Source organism: Empidonax traillii, unplaced genomic scaffold, assembly GCF_003031625.1.
Source record: "Empidonax traillii isolate 1590-97213 ecotype Southwest subspecies unplaced genomic scaffold, ASM303162v1 scaffold2:size4533513, whole genome shotgun sequence".
NCBI classification, from domain to species: domain Eukaryota; kingdom Metazoa; phylum Chordata; class Aves; order Passeriformes; family Tyrannidae; genus Empidonax; species Empidonax traillii.
Genome location: NW_020955195.1, coordinates 2151261 through 2176857, shown reverse-complemented (window position 1 = coordinate 2176857; position 25597 = coordinate 2151261). Strand labels below are relative to the sequence as shown.

General features: G+C 38.5%; 1 protein-coding gene across 1 annotated transcript in view; it reads left to right on the top strand.

Annotated features, from left to right (window-relative positions):
- Positions 1-9611: 9611 nt before the first annotated feature.
- Positions 9612-25597, top strand: part of SLC27A6 (solute carrier family 27 member 6) — a 33612-nt gene continuing 17626 nt past the window's right edge. Inside the window, exons 1-4 of the mRNA XM_027894783.1 lie at positions 9612-10278; positions 17772-17978; positions 19769-19927; positions 20926-21050. Of these exons, the coding sequence (XP_027750584.1) occupies positions 9765-10278; positions 17772-17978; positions 19769-19927; positions 20926-21050 (1005 nt within the window). The 5' untranslated portion in view covers positions 9612-9764. The remainder of the gene's footprint in view (positions 10279-17771; positions 17979-19768; positions 19928-20925; positions 21051-25597) is intronic.

Sequence of the window (25597 nt, the reverse complement as noted above, 5' to 3'; positions counted from 1 at the left end):
AAGATCATTCGTATAGATATGAAAAGTAATTAAACTCTATCCAGATGAAGTTTTTGGCAAGAGGATCCCTCCCAGAAGCAAAAGCATAGCTGTTTACTCACATAATGCTGTTTTTAAGTTGTCTATACTTGCCTTGTGGTTCCCACTTTTTCTCTTCTTTTATTACCAGGCTAATATTTGAAGATACCTACATACTTACCTCCTCATTTTTAAGATAACCACTTAATAACATAGACACACCCCAGGCACTTAGAAAATAAGAAAATGGCCAATTTGTCTGAAATGTTCATGGCTTACAGCTTACAGACACCATAAAATGACACATACAAAAGATAGTTTCCTCGCATGAAGTAGTGACTATATAAAATAAATGTAAAGTTAATGATACTACAATATCCAACTGAGTCACCTTATTTGTTCCTCGTCAACTTTTTTTCCACATTTGTTCTGTCTTAACTTCATGAAGTTTATCAGTCAAGGTGATTGAATACGACAGATCTCATTCTGTAGTTCATATGATGAGTTACCTGAACGAACATAAAAGAATTTTTTTTTTCAGGAGCAGTTTTCAGAAGACTGCTAAAGACATGAAGCTCCAGCTGGAGTCAGAGGGTGCCATAGCTTCTGGGAGAATCTGTGAGAGTCAAGTACCATGCAGTGAGATAAGTTCACCCTGGTGGCCCTGGCCAACAGTCATTTGAGGTCTCCTCCCCTCCACCCAAAGGCTCCAAAAGGTCTGGGAGGCCAAGGGCTAAGACCCACTCTTACCTGAACTGACCTGTCCTGCCCCGTGGATGGACATTGCCATATTCTTGTCTCTAGTCCTGCCTCTGGCCTCGTCTCCCATCCGGAGTGACTGGATGAATCCTCAACCTGATTCATTACTATGCCTTGTCTGGGACTGCTGCAGCCCCTATATTGTAGTACCCCAGACCTTGGTGTGTTCAGGGGCAGCAGGACTGCCCTCTGTTCAGAGGAGGTACTGTTGCCTGTGTTGGGAGCATCCTCAGCACCTGTTTCGTCCCCAGCTTGTTGAGCAGTTCTGCTGTTGCTGCTTGGTGACACTGGCTATGTGAAATGGAGCCACAGGAATACGAAGTGGGAGTTTTCCCTCTGTCACCTCTTGAAGGCTGCTTTGTGAAGCAGAGGAGGGGAATACCAGATAAAACAGGGAGGAAAAAGAGCATGTCAAACACCGCTTCAAGCAAGCAAATTCGTAATGTGCCAGAAACTCTTATTATCTGTACAAAAACACATCAACTCAATCCAGGAGACTTAATACAAAAACAGTTTGGTTTACAATCACACTCACCAGGATCCAGATGAAGATGCTTGAGGAATGAGTCTCTTGCACCACGAAATGACTGTGGTTTCAGGATTCACTAATGTCCAAACATGTACTGTACCTGTAACTCTTAAGCACCTAAGATTCTTTTCTGCCTAGCCTGGTGTAAGTTGCTTTTTGGGCTTTCAAGAGAGTAATTTCCTCTCTTCATTTCCATACAACAGAAAAGGAGCATCTGAGGAGAGAGCTAAGAAAATGAGCAAAAATTTTTGCTACTGAATTTAAAGAAGTTGGTATTTTATAATATAGCTCAGTTACACCAAATGACAAAGTATTTCAGAAAGTGTTGTTCTATATAGAAGACATATAGAAGAATTTTTTAAAACAGACTGTATCAGAAATGGGAGTACAAGCACAGACAAGTATTTCTAGCAAGCAGAGGTGACAGGAACGATCTGTTATATCAGCTAATACCAATAATGCTATCATCACAGTCATCAAATAAAATTGCTAATGCAATCAAAGCACAGAATTAAAGCACAAATAAGGGTCAGATGTTCTCTGGCATGCTGTTTAATTCTGTGATGGAAACATGAAAGCTTGGAAAACAGGCAAGCTGAAAACTATCTTATGCATGCCCAAAGGCAGAGAAGGCAAACACCCTGTTCTAATTCTTTGAAGGATGATTACGGCAGCCCTTTCACCCAGAAATTCAGCAGGATAATAAAAACACTAAACACTTCCAACTGGTAGTTATTCAAAACACCCTGATCTGAAAAGGTGCTTTTTAAAAATCTTAAGTTAAAATATGTCTCCCCAGCACATAACCACAAAGCCAGAGCAAATGATGGAAATGGTAGTCATCTAGCTCAGACAGGAGCCAGTTTGTTACATTTACACATTGCTGAAGTTTTGCTCAAGATCTTCATGCCTCATCTGCTCCATGCTGCTTTAACACAGGCCAAAATGCCAGCAAATTTCCCTGACAATCACTGCAAGATTTCTAGTAGACTCTGATGTTCTCCTATTCCAAGATAAGAGTATATATAAGTATGCTTTTATTACTTGACATCTCTTAAAAACCTAATTTAAATGCTATGCTCTGCGGTGGCAATTCAAAGCAACAATTGCAAGAATAGCCAAAAATTAAGGCATAGAACTTTCAAGAAAAGTTTAGGTACCTCCAAAGCACCCATAACTCGAGTCAAGTTAAACTAGGGCTCAGCAAAATACCTTAAAGGATGTGAAAATAATGGGACTTCATACTAAGAAGTCTATTTCCTTCTCTACTGCACTCATGTCCTGCCTGGTGTTTCCTTATGCCTTAGTCTTCTTGCTTACCTTATACCTGAGACTGCACCAGAATATCCTCTATAAAGGATTTATATTCAGATTCAAATCTTCACCTGACTCTTATTTCAGAGGTGATTTTGTTTTTTTCTCTGCAAATGATTACCTATCCTCAAGAGTCAAGTAAAGTATGCATCCCTCTGAGAGGTCAGTGCCATGTCCTGTACTTGATCAGCAAGGCAGGAGCTGAGCAATGAGCAAAATCAGAAACGTTGGTTGGAGTCTCTAAGACTGAAATGTGAAATTCTTCCACACAACTATTTCATCTCAAATGCATAAACTAATAGAATTCAATAGTGGGGGACAATCTGCAAGATAATATTCAGAATATGAGGCTGTTTTCTTCCTTTTCCATGTTACAACATTCCGACAGTCTGAAAAGCCAGCTCTCTATTTTTAAGTCAGACATTTTTTCTTCTAGGAATGCTTGTTTCACCTCTTTCTGTTGTAAAATTCAAAACTTCTATTCCAGAAGAAAATTCACTACTTTAAAATTACTTCAATGAAAAACTGGAAAATACCTGACACTTCAGAGTTTATGCTATTATTTCCCCTGAGGGAAAACAAAAAAAAAACCCAAAAGTAAAACCCCCAATCAAAACCTTAAAACTCCATACATCTAAAATACTTTACTTAAAACAACTTTCCTCTCCCACCAAAAAATTCAAGTAGTTCACTTCGTTGATGTTTATGCCACTACAATAGCACAAGCAAATTCCCTTAGGCTTTTTAGCCAGGTTTAGATTTAATAAAAATATACATTCAGCACCATACTGTGTTATCTGGATATCAAAAAGGCATAAGGTATCAAAATGATAACATCAAAACTTTAACTTTTTTACATTACAGAAGCATTTCTGTAATTGGTGTGTATTTTCCTGCTATACTGAGATGTTGTTACAGGGATATATTTTAGTTTTATCTAACCACATTAAATAGAAAATTCTTACATCTGAGTTCCAACGGTAGAAAATTAAACTCCTTTATATTTCGTTATTGGGCCATAGCACACTCTCAGGCACTGAAATGTTTTCTGTTGAAGGGAAATTGAGCAGAATAATTACAGTGTACTAAATAATTCAGGGCTCAGTGGTTTGCCTGACGTATGAGTTTATCAGTTCCACATAATGTCAAAAGTAAAATAGATTCCATCTCACGACATTTAGCAAGCAGCTGATGAACAGGTACATTTCTTGCTATACTTCTGGGGTTTTATTTACTTTTATTTATTTTTATTTACTTTTTATTTATTTTACTTTATTTACTTAAAACCAAACATCACTAAATTTAAAATATGAGAATTTTTTAGAGGTTTTTAAGATGTGACCTTTGGAATAGCTTTAATCAAGGTTTCCTCACAATATGGATTTACCATTTGCAAGTATGTGCTATGTCAGTAATTTTAATCTCATCATAACATACATTTTTTTCCCAGACAACTACTGCTTTATTCAATGCATATGGCAATTCATATTCACTAAACAACAGTTCAGTAGTTTGTGTTACACCCAACAACCCATGCATGGAGGTAATTTTATCCTCACTAATGATATTAACTAGTTAACAAGAAAAAAAAATTATTACTTTCTTTGTAAGCCATTCAAATTCTATGCTGTTTACTTTAAAATATATGAATAAATGTGCATATATTTCCAGTGGATTAAAAACTGAAACTGCAGATACCTGTGAGATGATTCTGACTCAGAAAAATTAGCCAAATGTGTCTGATAATTTTTAAGGGTTCGATTTTTCATCATTCCACTTAGCACAGTAGATCCCTATGTCTTAATCTAGAGTTGTTTGTGTAACCACCAAATCAAGAGTCTAAGAGGGCCTTTAAGATTAGGCACGTAGCTTGATTAAAATCACCTGGTTTGAGGAGGGTCTATGAGATTAATCCAATATCCCAAAAGAATTCTGACACAGGCAGGGTTTAAATGCAATTTTGCAATGGCTTCACCTGAATTCTGTGACTCTTTCATTGCCTATTGAAATTTTTTGCCTCATCTTACCCATTTTTATAAGAAATCAGAAAATTACTGAAAAGCAACTCACAGAGAAATTTCCTGCCTCCTTTCAAAAGGATACAAGAAGTAAATTAATGTTACCTTTTCAAAGAAACTTGGATATTTGAGTAGAGAGGATTGGTATAATTTCTGCGCAGAGTTAAGGGGAACAGGGACAAATTTCCCTTGGAAACTAAGTATTTCAGAATACCAGAGTCTTTATATTAGAATCTTGCTCATCATTTCAGTTCTTGGGTATTAGCAGCACAGATAACATCTAAAAGCATAAAATTCTTCCTCACTGTTCTCATGCCACGTCTGTGGTGACATGCTAGTCATTAGTCACCTCAGTTAATGCAATTCTGCCTGACTGATTTTTCAGCTCACAGCACAGTATATTTAAAATAAATCTCTCACGCATAGGCCATTCTGTATTTCTCCTCCTTTTGTGCTCTTTCAATCACCTATTGCTTTTCCTTTCACTCTCACCCATACACCCAGAGCCTTTCACAGGACTCATCTGCCTTCCCTTCTGCTGTCTTTCTGCCTTCTTCAAAGCAATCTTTGCAAATAAGAGTATCTTTCAACCTCTGTCTTCTTTCAAATCAGCATACAACTATACATCTTCCCTGACAGTCACAGCCTTTCTCTTTATTCATTACTTATGGACATTTATGTAGCAGTTAACAACACCAAACTCAAGTCAACCAAATAACTGCAGCAGGGTCGTTTGTGTTAAGCACAGGTTCATGCAGCACTTAATTTACTTATTTAATTTTTTAAAATTTAACACAGTGGCCCATTAAGCTGCCTTCCCCCAGGAAAAGTAAGCTAGAACTCTGCATTCTCACAGAATGTCTCTCTGGAAGAAGTGATTCTCACCAGTGGAAAAAATAAATACTTATGTCCTCCTGTAAATATTCATACCTCTCTATGACAGAACATATACAGGTGCCTCCACTGCCCTTTTCAAGTAAGCAACACTGCAGTATCAATAAAAACTGTCAACCCAACAGCCTGTAAAGAGACATGAAATCCACTCGTAATCTAGTTTTGCACTATTTAATTCCCTGGAATTTGTTTTCAATGGTTGTCCAGTCAGCATTCATATAACAAAGCTGTGTCTGTATATTTTTGATCTAATCAGGCCTCTGTCTTAGTGCTAAAACAGAAAATAACAGTACCAGAGCCTGCTGGGAATGCAATTCAACTCTTTAAGTGTCTGCTCTCCTCCACTCCTTTGGGGCAAAGCCAAATGAGTTAGCTTAGACTAAAAACTTAACAAAAATTAGTGGTTAGTGGCAAAAATTAGCCAAAGGCACAGGGGTTTGAGGTAAACTGATTGTGTCTGCACTTGGAGCTGACACTCATGACGACTTCAGTATGACTAAAGGAGAGATGTCCGAGTAGCAATTCCCAGAAATGAAAAGTGGTGTGAGAAGCTGTTGCCTGCCACTTCTCCATGTGCTTGTTGATGCCTCACCCACTGTTTTCTCGATCCTCTCATTCAATTCCTAGTGCATACGGAGTCACGGGAAAAACAGGCCATGTGATTCTCAGGGTTCTAAGCTAAGAGTTAGAGTTTTTTTCCAGTGACATGAAGGAACGAGCATGAAGCTGAGCTTTGGCATGAGTCAAATGGCCAGAAGTGAATTTCTAGTATTCCTTATTGTAATGGTTTAATCCCAGCCAGCAATCAAGTACTACTCAGCCGCTCACTCACTCCCCCACTAATGGGACTGGGGAGAGAATCAGAAGGGTAAAAGCTGGAAAACTCATAAGGTGAGATGAAGAGGGTTTAATAGGAAAAGCAAAAGCCATGTAAAGCAAAACAAGGAATTAATTCACGACTTCCCATGGGCAGGCAGTGTTCTTGAGTCTCAGTGGCAGAAAGAAAAACCTGAATAAACTGAGCTTTTCCTCTTTTTGTGGTGGAAATCTGTCTTCAAAAGCTCTAGCTGAATCAAGTCTTTCTCTTAGCAATAAAGTGCCAACTACCCACCTCCAGGAAAGAGATGCCAAGAAGCCCAAGAAATCGAAGATTCTTTGATTTCTGTTATTATCCTTTGCAGTAATTTTTTTCAAACATTGAGGAAGGCAATGTGTACTGTGATTTAGAATGATTTGTAGGTCTTTGAGTTTCTGGGACAGAAGTCTGGAGCATCTGGAACAGATGTGGAGGGGAAAGTCTCCTAGTAATAACATGGAAATTTGAGGAATCCTTTTGCAGCATCTGAATCACATCTCTTGAAATTTTTACTAGGTTCCTTGTTTTCCTGTCACTTACTGAGTAACAGAAGAGCAATGGCACACACGACATGCTGCAACCTTGTTGTCATCCCCCTCTGGTGAGAGGGCAGATTTGTCCCATTATTAGTCATTTGTGCTGTGTCAGAGTATGAGCCTCCTGGGCTTGCCAGAAACAAAACATTCCTCAATCCTATTGCCTGGAAAGTGCATGCATTCTGCACTATTTTCATTAGTTCGTTTTGTGCGTTCGTCACGATCAGTACAGATCATCCTTCCAGCCCTTTTGCAGCTCTTGCTTCCTCACCTATCAATGTTCCATTCATACCTCAATGACACCAGTTTCCTTGCTTTTGTCACAAGGCTCTAGAAGAGGCTAAGGAGATCCTTAGAAGATGAGGACGAAGACGACTTTGGAAGATGGGAAAAAGCTGGCATGAGTTTTTTGCTGAAGTGACCTGTGTTAGCTAAGAAACCCACCGCATTTATACAAAGCCAAATGGCATATAAGTTTTGTAAGGAGGACTCTGGACAAATTTAGGCCATTTGCTTAATGTATGAATAACTCTGACACGTTATTTCTAATATTTTAAATTTTTAAATTGCCATATGCAAACTCTCTCTGCCCTAGAAAGAAAAGCTAAATAGTATAGGATGGTTTATGGGATGAAAGAGTGACTGACAAACAGAGCAGGAGAGAAAAAGATGAAGGGGAGGGCAGGAGAGTATATCACAGACACACAGAATATTCTGAGTTGGAAAGGCATCCACAAGGATCATTGAGTACCAGTGGGGATTGCCCCTGAGGCTCTGGTGTTATTAACACAATGCTCTCATCAACTGAGCTAAGGAGAGGAAAAGGGAGAGGGAGAGGAAAAAGAAGCTATAGACTGGTAGCAAAGGCAAATGGCTGGGGGTTTAGCAGAACGGGACACAAGGGTAGTAGGCTAGATGGAGACTAGATGAACAGAATATCAGATAGCTGTTTGGAAGAAGCAAAGGTCTGTCAGGTCTGTTCCATTCTGATGGTGAAAGCACAAGCAGTGTCTGGAAGACCTGAAGAGCAGAAATTGCGAGACACTGTCTGGATGTAGTAAAGGAGGATTCCAGAAAGAACTGACTGAGGAGTTGCTTTAACTGTTCAGGCTTTACTATTCTGTTCAGGGTTCTGCAAACCCTTGTGCTAGACAATCTCAAGAAGAAGGTTAGCATTTCCTGCCTGATAGAATGGGATTCTCTCCACACAATCCACAAAATTCAAAATTCAAGATGAGTCTGGAAGAAGTATCCTCTGGTATTATGAATGTCTTCTTTGTCCAAAGAAGGAAGACATCCCTCACTGACAAAGTGCACAAATGACACAGGGGGCTGGCTTGGTATCTGAAGAAGACAGCAGAAACAAAAGCTACACTGTCAGCTTTCAGACCTCACAGTTAAGACATGCTATCTTGTGGACCAAAAAGATTTGAATGTCAAGTGTCAATTGGATTAATAAGTAGTACATCTTTGCAGATATTTCAGTAACACCCTGGAGCTCAAAATAACACTCTGAAGTCTTATCTATCTCAGTATGAGAGACATGCCATTGGATGGGATGTGGAACGTAACAAGAGGCTAGACTATTCCAGTGAGATCACGACAAGAAGCAGACAGTAGAGTCCATGCTGTAAACTACCTGTACTTACGGTCTTGTAATTTTAGAAAATTCTTAACTATTCAAAAGTGCACTCATATCCAGTAAAAAAAACAAAAAACAAAAAAAACCAAAAACCCCTAAACAAGCCCATTTACCATGGGCTACAGTTTTAAACTAAGTATCTTCTGATTTTTTTTTATTTTTCATGATGCACCGGAGTCACGAATTCAAATTGCTTGTGATCAACACAAGGGCAGAAAATGTGACCTCGTAACCTCAGTTTGTCGGGGTCCACGCAACTCCAGACTCCGGGCTGCAATAAAACTCTTCATCACCTCATTACGTGTCTCCCCAAGGGCAGGGCAGGGCAGGGGATGCCCCGGCACGGCAGGGCTCTGACAGTGGGTCACGGACCTCAGCAGCAGGACCAGCACCGTGCCCAGGTGTGCCTACTTCTTGCCAGCGGCATCCCTTCAGCACACACAATCAACCCGCACAGTCCGCGGACCCATGGCCTCGGCCCAACCCTCCGTGGCCCGGCGGGCTCCTCCTCAGGCGGAGGAGCGCTGTGTGCCCGGGTGGGGCACCGCGTCCCGGGGCCGAACGGGACCCACCTGCACCCCCTCCTTCCCAGCACCTCCCACCGCCCTCCCCGAGCCGCGGCCCCCACACCCCACCCGCTCCGCCGCCGCCCGCCTCGTCCCGGGGCGAGGCTTCCTGCGCTCCCGCCGCCGCCGCCGCCTCGCCCGGGAGCCACCCCCGGGCTGCGGCCGCCGGGCGGGGTGAGGGGGAGATCGCGCCTTATGCAACCGGCTCAGGGAGCGGCCGCCGCCCCGCCGGCAACAGCGGCGGCAGCAGCAGCAGCAGCTCCTCGGTGCTGTCCGTGAGTGCCGGGGCGGAGGGGGGAGAAGGGCTCCGGCCGCGGCAGTGCCCGGGCAGCGCAGGAGCTCCCGCCCCGCCTGCCCGCGCCGCTCCCCCCGCGGGCCGTGCCCAGGTGCCGGCGGGCTGAGGCGGGCGGGCGGCTCCGGGCGGCGGCCGCGCCGCGCCCCGCTCCGCTCTGCCGGCGCTGAGGGAGGGAGGGCGGGCGGGCGGGCGGTCGCCGTCGGAACTCGGCTCCCCCTGCCCTGAGCGGGTGTTGCCCGCCGTGAGGGAGGAGAAAGGCGGGAAGAGCCTCAGCCCGTGCCGGCCTTCCCCTCCTTGCCCCGGCCGGCCGTGAGCCCGGCGGCCCGGCTGCGGGGAGATGCGTGGCTGGGACGACCTCTACCCGCTCCCAGTGCCGCCCTCCTGGGTGCCGGGGGCTGCCGTCGGGATCCTGTCCTTGCACTTCCTCCAGAAACTCCTCTTCCCGTACTTCTGGGCCGACCTGAGATACCTGCTCAAGGTGGTGACCTATGGGCTGAGGGTGGAGATGTACCGGCTGCAAGGGAGGGTTGTCACCGTCCTGGACAAGTTCGTGAAGCTGGCGGAGAAGCAGCCCCACAAGCCGTTCCTCATCTATGAAGGGACGGTTCACTCCTACCGGGATGTGGACCGGAGGAGTAACAGGATAGCACAGGTCTTCCTGCAGCACGAGGCTCTGAAGAAGGGAGACACGGTGGCCTTGCTGATGGGCAACGAGCCGGACTTCATCCACGTGTGGTTCGGACTGGCCAAGCTGGGCTGTGTGGTGGCATTCCTCAACTTCAATGTCCGCCTCAAATCTCTCCTGCACTGTGTCAGTAGCTGTGAGCCCAAGATACTGGTTGTGGGAGCAGGTAGGGTATATGACTCATTCCTACATCCAAAGCTTTTAATGCCACATCTACTTATCTGTCCCTCCAGCTCCTTTATTGAAAACCTGATTTTCAGATGTTCACGTTTTTCAGAGTAAAAGAATGTTCAGATGTTCACTTTTTCAGAGTAAAAGAAACCCAGGGCTGGAAGGAGCTTCAAGAGATTACAAAGCTCAGCCTCTCAGGCAGAGTCAAATAGTCAAATTTAATCCTAGTTAAGTCCTGTACTTTATTCTCTTATACCATCTCCCCATTTTTCTACCGATCAAAACCACTGCAAAACTAGAAGGCCTAAGCTCAGACTACACAAACTCTGATGTTCAACTGTGTTCAGAGCTAAAATAGTTTTCCAGGAACTCAAGTTTCAAGAGTAGAGCACATAGAAGGTTGGTTCATAATAACCAGCTTGTAGAAGAAATTGCTGTGTTTGAATAGGGATAGCAGTGTGTGTTGTATAAGTTTTCAGAGTATTACATTTTTGTTAAATGCTTTAGAGGAATTTCAGATCTCAGTGTAGGCATACTGGGCATTGTATGCTCAAATTTGGCTTCAGTTCGAGAAAAGTATAAACTTAGATCCAAAACATAAACTTGCCACAGCATTTATGATCAAGTGCAAGTGAGCCTGCAATGCTAAAAGATCACACAGAGCCTTGACTTCTGGTTGGAGGAAAATGTTTCAAAATATTTCGTGTCCTGCCTCTCCAAAATTACTGTTTCAAGTCTAGTTAGCCTTACTCTGTTTTTCAGCTTCTTCTCTTACTCCTGTTACATGGGTCGTGGGATTTTGCATCCATGACAGCTAAGTGGTGGAATTTGCTTTCATCTGTTCTCTGCTGCAGCAAATATGTGCTTTCAAAAATTTCTTTTAAGATTTTTCCCTTGCATATATTTTAATTATAAATCTTGTTATTCTGAATCAATATGGTATGCTGGTTTAAGATGTTTGGTAGTTAAAACAAGCTGATGAAACAAAAACCAATTTAAATATAATCCCAACACATGATAACAAGGCTTCTGAAATGAAAGGTTTTTATTTGCCCTCTTACTTAATTTAAAAAAGCCAAACTTGTTTAGCCACCTCTCATGAATATGTGTTTTTGAGTGTGTGGATTAAGGACTGGAATTAATGTTTGGGAACTTCTTGCCCATTTGACTGTAGTGAAGGAGAAATTTTGGATCAAAGCTTGTATCTAAGAGAAGTTTCTAGTTGTTCTGGGAGTCTTCCATTGCTCACAAAAAGAAGAGCTGTATGCAGACAGATAATAAAGCAGAGACATCAACAGATTAGTCTCTCAGCTGGTATTTTACATATTGGTCTTCTTACTTTATTAAAGGGTTTTAGTCTCTGCTGTAAGTTTGTCATCCCATGAGCCGTCACAGCACTCTTCCTCAGAGCTCTGAGACTCTTTTATTTGTACCTGTAAAAGAAGTTAAAGTTGTTAGGTCCTTGGTTATTGCCCACATCACATGGAAGCCTCTCCAGAGGAGCCCAGATTTAGCAACTGAAGGTTTATACACTGTCCAGGGACTGCGAGGATGAACTCACATCACTCTTGAAAGAAACATGTTGTACCTAACGATTATAGATAATAATTTTCCCCTGATGTTCTTAAAAATGGCAGAGCAGCATTGAGGTTACACAATCAGTTACATAATTCTCAGAGGTCTATTCACGTGTCCAGCGTTAGTGTGTGTTTCAAGGGATTCTTCCTGATCAAAAGGCATGACTTTCGTGTGCATTTTGCCCTTGTGGCACCATTTTCACAGGAATGTGGATAGCTTGCACAAAATATTTACACTAAAACCAATCAACCTGTGGTCTAATATCTATCATTGCCATAGTCAGGCATCACTTTTGGCAACTAAGATTGTTTTTTTAATCAGATATTAATATGTAATGTCAGTGTTTCTGGATAGTGAAGTTCTAATTTTAAAAAATATGTAGGGTTTTCACTCTCCACAGACAAATGCAGGCCTGACACATCAATTCTATTTCTTGTAATAGTTACAAAACTATGTTTTCTATATTTTGGATGACCTTTGATCTTATGTATAGACTGTAGCAAAGCAGAAATCATCCTCTTAACAATTTGACTGCTAACTGCTCAGCAGGATCAAATTTGCTCTAGAAATTCTTGTCTGTAATGGCACATTCAAATCCACTTAATATTCAGGTTCCATTTGTACTGAAGGGAACCTTCCACCTTTGCCTGCTGTCTGAAACAGTTCCCAGAGATAATTGTTCACTGCTAAATCTTCCCTGCTCAGAATGGTAATGTAGCCTCCCTTTGTGTGAGATGATTGCATCTTGAAGCTTTTTTTTTTTTTAGTACCTCTTCTAATTTTCAAAAATGCTTGTATTTTTTTACAAATGCGATACCTCTATACAAATAGGCTGGATACAATTTATGGTTGCATTTTCTTCCGTGGCCTTGGCCCGTTTTTCATGCTGCCCCTTGCAAGCTCATTCTCCTTAACCAAATTTGAGCTCTTCACTTTTGCTGTGTGCCTGCATATTTTTCAGACACTGCAGTTTGGTAACCCCATACGATTAATATCATCTTGTCTTTGCTTCTGCACTTGGAATCAGACTTTCTTCCAGTCTGACAATCTCCTGACATCTTCATTGCTGTTTCTTACTTTAGATGTGAGTGCTCCAGCAGTATTTGTGGGTTGGATTTTGATTTAATGTATTCTGTGAACTCTGCAACTGAATGCTTTATTCTTAAGCATTCAGATATATTATAAAAACTTCAAAATTTCTCTGCCTTGTTGTTTCTTATATGATATGGCTGTCTCTAAAAGGCTGGTATTTTTCTATGACAGCAATGTTCGTTTAATTCATTTAGCACCATCTAGTAAACTTTTTTTTTTTTTTCCCTTCTCATCCAACCTCTGGCTAAAAAGCGAATACAGATGCTGTGATTTGCCAATATTTAGTCTTTCTGCTCCTTTCCAGTATTTCCATCTGCCTTAGTGTCAGAGAGAGTTTTTTTCTTTAACTACTCTCGTTTGTCTGCTGTGTTCCTAGAGCATTTAGCTCCTGCTTTAATTTATTAGTAAACATTGTCACACTCCATTCCCCGAAACACTCTCTACCACCACTCCCATTCTGGGAAATGTTTCTTGAAAGAGGTTCAAAAGTTGGACTTTAAAAAGGCATTTTTAACAAAACAGTAGTTAACTGAGTTGTAAATAAACGAGGAACTCCTAAAAGAGAAAGAAAGAAGCTGGATACTCCTCTCGTTGCCAACCAGCCAGCATTACCTTACTCTAACAGCAATCTGACCTGTTCAAAAGGTATTTGTCCTTAGTACGGCTGTTACCAGATCATGCCACCCTTAATTTGTTAAAAGCTGCTGCTCAAACAGAGGAAGAAGGTACTTAAAATAAAGACAACTTCTTAAGGCCCTGTGTCCTCTCTGGGAACTATTTCTATTGATTGAAGTCTTGCTTGAAGAAGGAATTACATTGTATTTTTTGTATAATTTTCTCCACTGCAGCGTAACGTTAGTACTATGAAACAACACTTAACAATCTAGTGACCAACCAGAAATGCCCAAGTGGAATTTATTTGCTAACACTTTTCTAGTGTGTTCCTACTTGGAAGAGTTCAGCTCAGAGTAGGACAACCCCACACTGCCATCACGGCTTCCTTGGCAAGGACTCAGCTGTTGAAGGATTGCATTCTAAACTCCATGAGACTGATTTATATCAGTCCTGTTAACAAAGGCTGTCTAGGGAGTGTACACGCACATGTGCTCGTGTGGGCATCCTGCTCTGTGTGGGTGTGCTTGAGCGTGGGGACTGGGCCAAGACAACCTCCAGAGGTGCCTTCTGTCCACAGCCGTCCTGTGATTTTGCTATTTGTAATCTGCTGTTTGATTTTGGTGTTTGTAAATTAAGGTCACATAGCGTTACATACAAGCAGAAGTATCACCTCTCATGTTAGTCACTGAGGGAGAAAAAAGAATGGATTTCATCAAAGCCACTTTTTTTTATCTATATGGAGTAAGAAGCTATTAGGACCTAAACATTTAGGACCAGGGAACTGTAGAAGACCTGTGGGAGACATGCTTACCTCTTCTGTTAGACACCATATCTCTCTGATTACTTATTCTTGCTTAGCATGTGTGTTGTCTCAGATGGTCTTTGAGTGGAAAAACGGACAAACTCTGGTTCACAAGGTGTTTTATTGTCTTTACTGCCTTCGGTGACGTTTCAAGATGCCAACACTGATCCTGAGCCACTGCTGACTTCTCTGTTATTACGACTTTGTGAGAAGCTGTGCCGAGTGTAACAAGTCACTGGGGGGATCAAGTACAAGTAAAAATTATTTTCCAAGGCCAGACAGTGTGGGGAAGAGTTTGGACTTGCCATGGCTTCCTGAGCATATCAGCCAGGGCACACATCAAAGCTTTGTAAAAACCATTTCATACAGTTTTCTTTCTGAGTAACTTTCTGCTCAGTACAAGTTGATCTCATAATCTGATGTATTCCTTTCATCAGTGTGGGACTGTGTCCTTGCCAACAGCCTGCATTGTTTCTTTGCTAGGAGAAAAACATAAAAAACCTTTGTGCAACTTGAAGCCTAGGTTGCCAGTTGAAAATGTATTTTCCTTGCTTTCTCAAAAGATGTGACTGAGTTATGTATTCATGTGAGTGTAATGTAACAGTTTCACGGATTTTTGTTGAATAATGAAATGCTTTAAAAGCAAGAGGAAAAGAAAAGCAAAAAAAGTGGAGAAGTATATCCATCTTGATCAATTCCAGATATTTTTGTCTCAGAGGAGCCAAATGATTAGCAAAAGGTGAATATTTGTATACAAACTATGTAAACAACACAGAGAGAACTTTACAGACTTCATATAAACAGCCATTTCTTCCAAGTCAAGTAACCCAAAATCTGAATATACTTTTATGGTGTAAAAAGTAAACAAGTACTGGAGAGAAACCACAAGTTTAAATAGCTGAATTGCTTTACTGTAATTACTTTTATATGTGATAAAGTGCACGTACCAGGTACCTCTAGAAATAATCAAATTATAGTTCTTCCAAGAGGGCTGTTTCTTCCTGGCTGGTGAACAGGATGACATGCAAAGGCTAGATGCAAAGACACTTCACAATGTCTAGCCCAGAAGTTTTTTTTTGTGGAATGAAACACGCATGGAACAAGATGTTAGTTGACTATGACTAGAATTATTATTTGGAAATATGTTAACACAGCTGAGAGTTATCTTCAAACACTCCATTTCCTCTGTGTTCCAGAAGTAACTTTCACCTTCTGGCACTTTGAATATAGCTGTTTTAAATTGCCTTTTTTATTCAGGAGATAATTTATTGTTTCTTCTGTTTTCTGCTATCTACCAAGACATTCCTTTCAGGACAACATTCAGTTACAAGCTGTTCACGTATTGTTCCGTGTACTAGATTCATAAGCACAGAAGAGAAAAATTCTGCTGTGTAAACATTTAATAGTTCAATAGTAGTAAAAAAAAAACCCAGAACTTAGGTTCTAAGAGTGAACGTTTAGCAAAACAATAAGCACTATGCAAGTTTAATTTGAAGATTGATCTTAACTATTTTGGGTAAATATGTTTCAGTCCACTAAAAGAGAGCTGTGTCTTCATGTCATTCTTGAATCTTAAATGATTGTGCCTGTAGGGTTAAAATTAATAGTTGCCATCTTTATTCCTTTGAACCAAGAAAAGGAGGAAAAAAGACAAAGAAGAAGTTAAGTCCTCTTCTTTTTGACAGACTTGCACTTCATGTTACTCAAATGCACAAAGAACTTGATGCACATGTTATCTAGAACTTCTTAGTACTAAAACATTAGAAAAGTTTTTGATTTCATGTCATGCCACTTCTAACACCTATGTTTCTCTTGCTAGTTTCCTGCAGTTAATAATATTGTCCTTAGCGTTATATTTCATTCATGTTTCATTTCATTGCCTTGTCTAATGGAAGGGGACTGTACTCCAGTGATTCAAACAAGAGATCGTCTATCTTTCAGACTTCTGAAATTATTTGTGTTATTCCTTCTTGAAAGCATTCTGCAATACAAGGAAGTTAGAACACAAAAATTTTAATGTAGCACTCTATCAGATCTATTTGTTCAATGTTCATAGAATCTTGTATTCTGTAGGGTTTAGGTTTGTAAAGCATATTTAGTTACTGATAGTAGGCTATACCCCTGTAATAGTAATGCAGATTATTATGTTATTAATTAAAATATATACAGCAGTCTGTCATTAGGAAAATAGTTTTCTGAAAGATTAAAAATCTTCAGTTATTTTAGTGTAAAATAGATGCATTCCATTTTTTGTATCCATATTTATCCATATTTGGTATCGATTTATTTATCCATTATTTGATATCCATATCCAATATCCATATCCCACAGGAATATTTGCAAGATTAATTATGTAGACTGAGATGTATCAATGCAGTTAAGTATAAATGAGTTCTACTGAGAGCAGTATTACTCCTACTCTTGCCTTGTTTCCTAGATTAGTACTTTAAGGACTGTGCAGTCTTCTGAGAAAGTGACATTATAAAAATGCTTCAAAATATAAATACCAGATGTACTAAGGATTGGTCTTTCTGTACATTTTCTCTTTTTATTTAATCTGGGAATCTCTCTCGTTTCTTTCCTCATAAGCCAACAAAATAAATCTTAGTTAGATTGCTGGTTTTATTTTATAAAAATAAGTCTGTATTTTTGTATAGATAAAGGCCAATAGAAGGAATGGCTTTCAGTAAATTAACATATGATTATAAGAAAATAAAATTGCCTGATGTGCCCAAAGTCAAATTCATTAAGGTTTTTAAAACACTCAAAGCACTACATAAATAGCGACACACCTCTTTAGCACTGTCTGAATAAACCATGGACCTGTATCATATTTCTATTCTGTGAAATTCAGGCATTATATAGAAAATTATGTTTGTAAACTAATTTATAAATTAGTTTGTGGATGTGTTTGTTTTTAAAGTAGTCAATTCTGCTCTTTTAAAAAAAAATAATGGGAGATTGCTGTTGATGACATCCAAGGAAACCTGCACTATAATTACCAGTTTGAATATATTTACCTTGCATCTTTAATGGATTTCTTCATGGTTTATTTGAAGCTGAAGCTCAACCACACTTCATTCTGATCTTAGCAATGGCTAAGGATTATCTAATATCACGTGGGAAGCAGGAGTTAGTAATCAAGGCTCACAATTTTGCCTCCAGGGCTAGTTGACAATTAGACTGTGTGGGGTCAGCAGTATTTTTAGCACATTACACCCTGTTTTCAGTGCGTTTTCATTCTAGTTTGTAATTATTTTATTGCATCTATTTGTACCCTTGGAGGTTACTTTAATTTCTCTTCCTATTATCAAAACCCTAAGAGGAAAAATTCTTTTTTTTTTTTTCCTGGTTTTGTGAAGACATAATGTAAGTAACATTATTTCATGTTAATTTTTAAGATTTGCTGGGGACACTGGAAGAAATTCTTCCTAACCTTCAAAAAGACGTTAGTGTTTGGATAATGACCAAAGACTCCGCTTTTCCAAGTGTTCACACCCTTTTAGACAAGATAGAAGCTGCATCTGAAGACCCCGTTCCAGTTAATCGATGCTCTGCCAACAACCTCAAGTCACCTGTTTTATATATATTTACTTCTGGAACAACAGGTACATGTCTGCTGAAAAAGCTCTACGTTCTCCTTCAGCTTTCATCTAGAAACATGATCTTCCTGAGACTGTAATCTTTTAATAGTAGAATGCCATATTTCTCATCTAGAAACTTTATTATAAAAACCAAGCATGTTTCTTGTCAGTAACTCTTTCTATACAGTGGTTTATGGGTTTCTCTTTTTTTTTTTTTCCCTGCCACATTGTGTAAATACTATGAGAGGTTTTACCTCTTATTACTTCACAGCTAAGGTGTTTATAAAACATTGCCTTTTTTTGTTGGTATACAATCATAATGCTATTTTTGTGATCACGTACCCCTGTCTAAAACCTAAGGTTTTACCTAGAACTTTAAAAAACAATCTTGAAACAAGCAAATAGACATTTGTTTTTCATTCATTAAGCCATGTCTTATGCAAGTCATGATAGAGACAGAAAATAGGATTAAGTTATTGCCTTTTAGTTTAGAAACAGATGTCTGAATTTGTTACCAGTGCTCCAGCAGCTAAGAAGCAAAGACTTAAAAAAACCTGATCACTGACATGAAAAGCAGAGTGATTTTGTTGAGCAGATAGACCTTCCCGTTCAGCTGAACACAACAGTTTTAGTAACAAAAAGATTTTCAATGAATACCTGGTTTATAGCTTGGTTCCTTCATACAAATAATAATTCAGTTTATTTGCTTCAGGTTCTCGGGAAAAAATTAGTAAATAGGTACATCAGTTTAGAATAAAAAAAAAAAGAATTAAGAAGTTATAAATGTTCTCAAGAGGTGAGGTTATGTTTGTAATACCACTAATATAAATATGGTTGAGCTTGCTGGTCAAAAGTAAGGAGTTAAAATTAGCTAAAAAATAATACAGAATTATCCAGGTAGGATGTTTTTGTTCTTATAACTGCATTCAGAATATCTGTGTGAAGTTTCAAATTTCAGTTATGTAGGGTTTAATATATTTTTGAACCCTTGTATACATCACACTAATTTACATTGAATTTCTATTATGTACCATGTAACTAAACAACAGCTTTGCTAGAATAGGTGATAAAACTTTATGAGCCATTAAATTTTTTTTGAAAAATTGAACAGCACTCACTGTTCATCATCAGCCTGACTCAGCCTGAAATTTGTGAATGTGAGTAGCCCAAGAAGCCCTTCCAGGTGAGTCTTCATGTTGCTGAACAGAAATTCTGGGCTGAAGCTGAAGAAACTCAAAAAGAAGAACCTAACTGGAGTGGATTTTCACTGGACTTTTTTTTTTGTTTGTTTTTAATTCTATGTAGTCTTCATAGATTTCTAAAACAAATAGGAAGATGTGGATGCATGATTCTTAGAGAAGCACCCACTACTTCATGTAGATCCATATCTTTCCAATTTACCTTACAATCACAATGACTCTTGCCTGAACGAGATCTGGTGTGATGCCTCTTTATGTTAAAGGAAGTCCATATGTAGAGTAAATGGTTTTGCTGCTTTGTTGGAATTTGATAGCAGACAAACCATGGAGTTTCTTTATGTTTCCACCTATTTGAATTGACTTTACATCTGACTAAATAGCAAACAGATGGGGTTACAAACTGGTTTATCTTTATGTGTAGAGAACAAACATGCAGCAGTGTATTAAACAGGCAGTTGTCTTATTTATGGCCATCTAAACAGATGGCTGAAAATTTGGTTACAGAAGAAAGAATTGATTCTTTTATGATCTTAGAGACTTTGATACAGGGGGGAAAAAAACAACTGAGTTCTCTTCAAGAGTAATTTTATACATTGTTTTGTGTTTTTATTACAGGTCTTCCAAAGGCTGCAGTCATCAGTCACATGCAGGTTCTTAAAGGAGCTGCTGGACTGTGGGCTTTTGGTGCTACTGCAGAAGACATAATTTATATTACTCTGCCTCTTTATCACAGTGCAGCATCTCTTCTCGGCATCGGTGGATGCATTGAACTGGGTACAGCTTGTTTCATTTACTTGTGTTGTTAAAATAGAATTAATTAATAGAAAAGTGTATAAAACCACTTAAGTTCATTGCCACTGGAAAAGTTGATGCTTTGCTGAAATTAAATGAGTAGTCTTTTTTTCAGAATAGCTGTATTCTGGGGAGAGGGAGAGTGTTGTAATAACAAATTATGTCTACAAGAAGCTCTCTTCATTGAGAGAATTAGAGTAATTTGTGTCATAAATGCTTTTACTTTCTTTTATATTTTGGTAAAAATGAGGTTAAGAACATTTGCAATATTTTGACAGTGTGTACAGTGCATTGGTATCTGTGCAGACTAAACACTGTACAGTGGAATAGCGCTGAAATGTCTTTTTGTGAACTTAAAACCCTGACAAATACATTTTGAGTAAACATTCAGCTTTTTTGTATATCATTAGGTGAATATAACTTTTTTTTTTTTCCATTTAATTTGTGTCCTGTTTTAACATAGACAATAAAATACATTCTGTACTGAGACAATGTAGGTTCTGTCTTTGATGACTCTCTTTGGAAGAGATTTCTTTGGAACTTCATGGCAAATACTTCTTGTTTTCTTATGCATCAAGGGCAAGTCAGAGCAAGGGAAAGATGATTGTAATATGGATTAATTCTGTTTGAATCTACATTGATGAATACTTCCTTTAAAAATGAGGCTTCAGTGATACCCAAATGATTTGTTAATCAGGCTGAATTTCCTGGATATTTTTTCAGTTAAACTCCTTTGAATAATTTTACAATACCATCAATGAGAAACTGTCGTCTTGTTTTCAAGCTCTTATCTATTGCTTTATTGTTTTAGCCGGGTTTCCTTTTTGTCTACCAGGTTTCAAATAAAACAGCTTAAATACCACCTAGTTCTCTAAAGAAGGCTGTTCTTGGTTCCCCCAATGTTCTGTTTTGTAGAACCAGTGAACATAGCTGCCACATGGAGAAATTGCTTCATTTCCTTTCCTGCTGTTTCCATAAAGGTGCAACCTGTGTGTTAAAGAAGAAGTTCTCAGCTAGTCAGTTTTGGAGTGACTGCAAAAAGTACAATGTGACTGTCATCCAGTACATTGGAGAACTTTGCCGTTACCTTTGCAATCAGCCAGTGGTAAGTGGAATCAAAGTGATGGCTATTTGTCTGTAAGTGATACGTGCATTTATTTTTCTTCATGTGGGTATGGTAAAAGGGGAGAAAAACTTTATTGGAAATGTCCCTCTGCCCTTCTATTTATATGATGTTCTTCAAAAACTTCGGGATCTGTCGGTGCTTAATAAAAGTAATGGCTTGAATCACGAAGATGTACTGGAAGCATTTACAAAAGGAAAGATTTTGGGATTAAAAACAGATTCAGTATCATTTGGTGAGAAAATATTATTTTACAGAGTTTCACAAGGTAAGTTCAGAAATCCAGGATTACTCTTCAGTGCTGTTTCTGAATTTTCAAAACTTTGTTTCTTGGCACCTGAGTGTATCAGAGGTCTCACATTTTGTAGTTCGTGTTTTAGCACCGTGGAGAGCCTTGTGGAATGTGCATGCTTTGAAACCACCTAAGCAATATTTTAAAATTTGGAAGGGGCTTGCTCTAGGTTAGCAGCTTTTGGTTCCAATGCGAAAACGTTTGCCTTTTGTTCCAGTGAGAAAGCTATTCTAGACAACAATTCTGTTTTTGTTACAGTGACATTCTTCTCTGAAATACTTCTTTTCCTTTGGCAGTTGATGGTGTGATGGCTTGCTGACAGGATACCATACTAACTGACTCAGGTTAACTGAATTAACTTTTGATCTGGCTGTTTTCTAGTCTATTTCTGTACCTACTGGTTGATGACAGAGAGAGCCCAAGATGTTCAGGCTAAACTAAATACCTAAAATTTGTTGGAATTAACTCAAGATACATAGAATAGTGTAGGTGGAATGAATATAATTTGTTGTATAGCAAATCCAGCTGACTTACTATCCTAAATGTGTAAAAATGACTATGCAAAAAACATTTATAAGCTGTGGGTTGTCCTGTTGTTTTTCAGTAATATATCCTAAATGTTACCTCCTACATTATCCTACCTAGTTAAACATTTTAATAAATTACTTTACCCACTTATTATTATAAATAGGTTTTATTTGGAATATTTAATAAAAATAAATTATGCCCTCCAAGTGCCTGTACAACATTAAGCAAAAAGAACCATGTCCTCTCTTCATTTAAACAAATGTTTAGAAGAACATAAAGCAAGTTGTGAAAATGTGCAAAAGTTAGGTGCAATACAGCTATTATCTCATTTAACAGCCTCCCTTTGCCTCTACCTTAATTTCATTCTGTTGTTTCAAAAAAATAATCAGTGGTTTATTTCCTTTTCAATGAATTTTATCTCTTAGGAAAAGGTGCCAGTAATTCAAATTACTTAATCTAAAAATTATTTTCTAATCCAAGTCCTTATTTTATGGTTTTCCAGAATAACATCCTCCTTAAGCAGTATTCTAAAATAAGAGAATGCAAATCAGTCATGTTTTCCAGTAGAATAATAATTTGCATTAATATTTCAAGCTGCTGACCAAAGAATGGAAAAGGTCATTGGATTTCTTTTCCCTCTGGAAATTTTTCAGAAGAATGTTTAAGCAATGTAGGGGTGGGTCATAGACCCTACTGCACTGTCCATGCATGCCTCAGTGAAGTGTAAGTTCTTGAATTAAAGAGAGCGTGGCTAATGTCCCAGTGACCAGCACTGACTGCGATGGGAAAACAGGACAGTAATACCTTTCTCTCTGTTTTTTTGGTATGGTTTGGTTTTGTTATGTTTTGGTTGGGTTTTTTTTTGGTGGTGGCATTTTATTATTATTGTTATTATTATTATTATATTATTATATTATTATATTATTATATTATTTTATTTTAATTTTTTGTTGTTTTTTAAATTTACAGCAAGATTAATGAAAAATTACAGGATAACAAAAAATCAAGTTAAATGCCGTAAGGAAAATCAAGACACATGAGAGGCATGGCTTTTTTTTCCACGCCTATTTATCATCCTGTTCAGTATCTTAAAGCAAGAATGACAGAATAATATATTTCATTTCTGAAACAAACTCTCTCATTTTAAATCCTTACCAAACCATCATGAAGTTAAAGCAGTTTTAAGTTTTTCCAATAAAGTTGTTTAAACCATCAGTAACTATTGATACACTACATATGGCGGTTGTACAGTCATTATTTATTAACTATATAACAATTCTATTTGTTATTTTATATGCGTACTTTTTAGGAGCTGGCATGTCTAAACTCTTTCTTCTGTGAGGCTAGAGGGGTTTTTTTTTGTTGGGTTTTGCTAGCTTGCTAAATCTTCTTAAGAAAAATTGAAATTAAAAAATTAATCACTTTGACAGCTAGGAACTTGAAGAAAAATAGTAAGTATTTGTCATGTTAAAACTGGAAGAGAAACATGTTCACACAAATAAGTAGAAGGTTTTAAAATACATTATGCAACCCGTTATTAGTTTGCAAGTGGGTAAAACAATTTGCTAAGTTGGATTCTCTCTTTAAGCCTCAATAATGTAGAAGTACTGTATAGGCTAGCAGCATGAGAAAGATATGACAAGTACAAGTTCTGAAGTTCTGTGAAAATAATATGTGGGCAGTGTTCTTATGATTAGAGCACTATAAAGCCCTTCTAATCAAAATAGATTAAACCTGTAGCAATTACCCTATGTTCTTAATTTGTTTTTTTTAACGCTAAACTTGAAATAAATAGTATATTTCTTACAGTTGGAGTGCAGACTGTGGATTCTTATTTCATAAATTTTGAATTAAACTCTGGGCAAGTCCGTGTGGTAGCATATAGACTCCAGGCTGAGCTTTGTTATTGGTTTTGTCTTGTTTGATCATTTTGCCTCCCACTCACATCTGCAACAGCTCTTGAACACTCTTGCAGGAGAATTTTTCTGAAAGCTGTTCTGCATGGAGTTTGGTTTAGTAATCTGATGTCTGGAAAGAACATTTGTTAGAAAAGGAAGTTGTCTTTCTTCCTTAAGTACAAGTACAAAGACGTTCCATTATGCGACCTTTATAGATTTTGCTGGGCTCCTAAGTGATTAATCCTCATGCTTGGCCTCTTCCAAACTCTTCTTCTGCAGTACTTTGGTTACAGTGAAAGTACAAGAACCAGCACTGATGGCTAATAGCCATAAGTAGCTACAAAATGGGTCCTGCTCTAAGATACTACCATGAATACTCCAGTGAAAATAATATTCAGAAAATTAATAACTTGGTCTTGCTGGATGACATTTCTCAAAGTCTCTATTAAAAATTATTTTGAAAATTACAGAAGTATGGCATAGTGGAGCTCCCTAGATCCTCTCTCAGCAAAAGCCTTCTCTACTAATCTGTGGATATATTTTCCTTAGAGGCTTGCAACTAATTTAAAATCTAACATTTAAAGTGTAAACAAAATCTTCTAAAGGCACTTGCAGATATATTTCAAATTTTATGTAATGATCTATTTAAATAATGCATTACATCCTGAAGCTTCTGAAAAGATAGAAACGGTAATTCAGCATCTCCTTCCTTCTTTTCTGTAAAGAAGACCTGGATCCAGAAATGCATTACAGGAAGAGAGTAGAAATCAGTTTTCTTGATCATTATGTCCTATCTTCTTCTTTCGTAAGTTCTCATACAGCATGACAGTATTTGTATGATTTATGAGACACTGCATGAACTAGGTAAACTAGAGCTGTGCTTCACCTCGTATACAAAGTCTGTTTCACAAATAATTATACCATTGCTCAGAATTTCAGCATCTGTCCTGCTTAATGTCCACTTGGAACTGAGCCAGCATTATCCTTTGTCATCAGTAACATTTTCTATTCTCTCTGGGTAACCTCGAGCGTGTAAGACCGTGTATATCAGCTTTCGGACTAAGTTTTGATAAGCCGAAGCAAGCCAGTCTCTCTACTAGATAGAGTTTGGCCAAGGGTTCTTTGGATGGGATTAAGCTCTCTGAAGTGACTTTAGAAAAGACGCTTAAGGATTTATTTTGTTGGAACTCTTCTGTGTGTTAGAACAATAGTAATTCCGAAGGAATTACACTACAAGGAACGTGGCGCTGCCGGGATAAGGAAACAGAATGAACATTTGTTTCCCTGCAGTAGACTCAAGTGTTGTGGGAAGGGAGCGTAAGAATGGGGTTTATGTATGTTGGATAGCACTGCCTCTCAACTAGAAACAGGCTTCTTTGAAGAGAGAATGTTTGATAAGCACACAGACAAGGAAAAATTAGTTAGCAGGTACTTTTCTATCTATAATGGAGGTTTGACTTGAAATCACGTTTTACTCCCCATTAAAGTTTAGCTCAATTTATGTTCAGTGCTGGAAATTGTTCTTTCTGATATCCTTAAAATGTAGAGTGGAAATTTGTCAAGCCCCTTGCAGGTTTTCAGCATAAACATTTTATTGAATACCCCAAACCAGTAATGTTACACATTCACAGACAACCACATCTGTATCTTCTATTAACAATCTCTACATGTCATTACAATTTAATTTACTGGGGGGAATTTTGCAATTTATTTATTCATCTAATAACCTGACCCTTAAAAAAATTAGCAACCATTTGAATATATCATAAGCAGACATCATCCTTAATCCAAATTATTACAGTATTAACAGT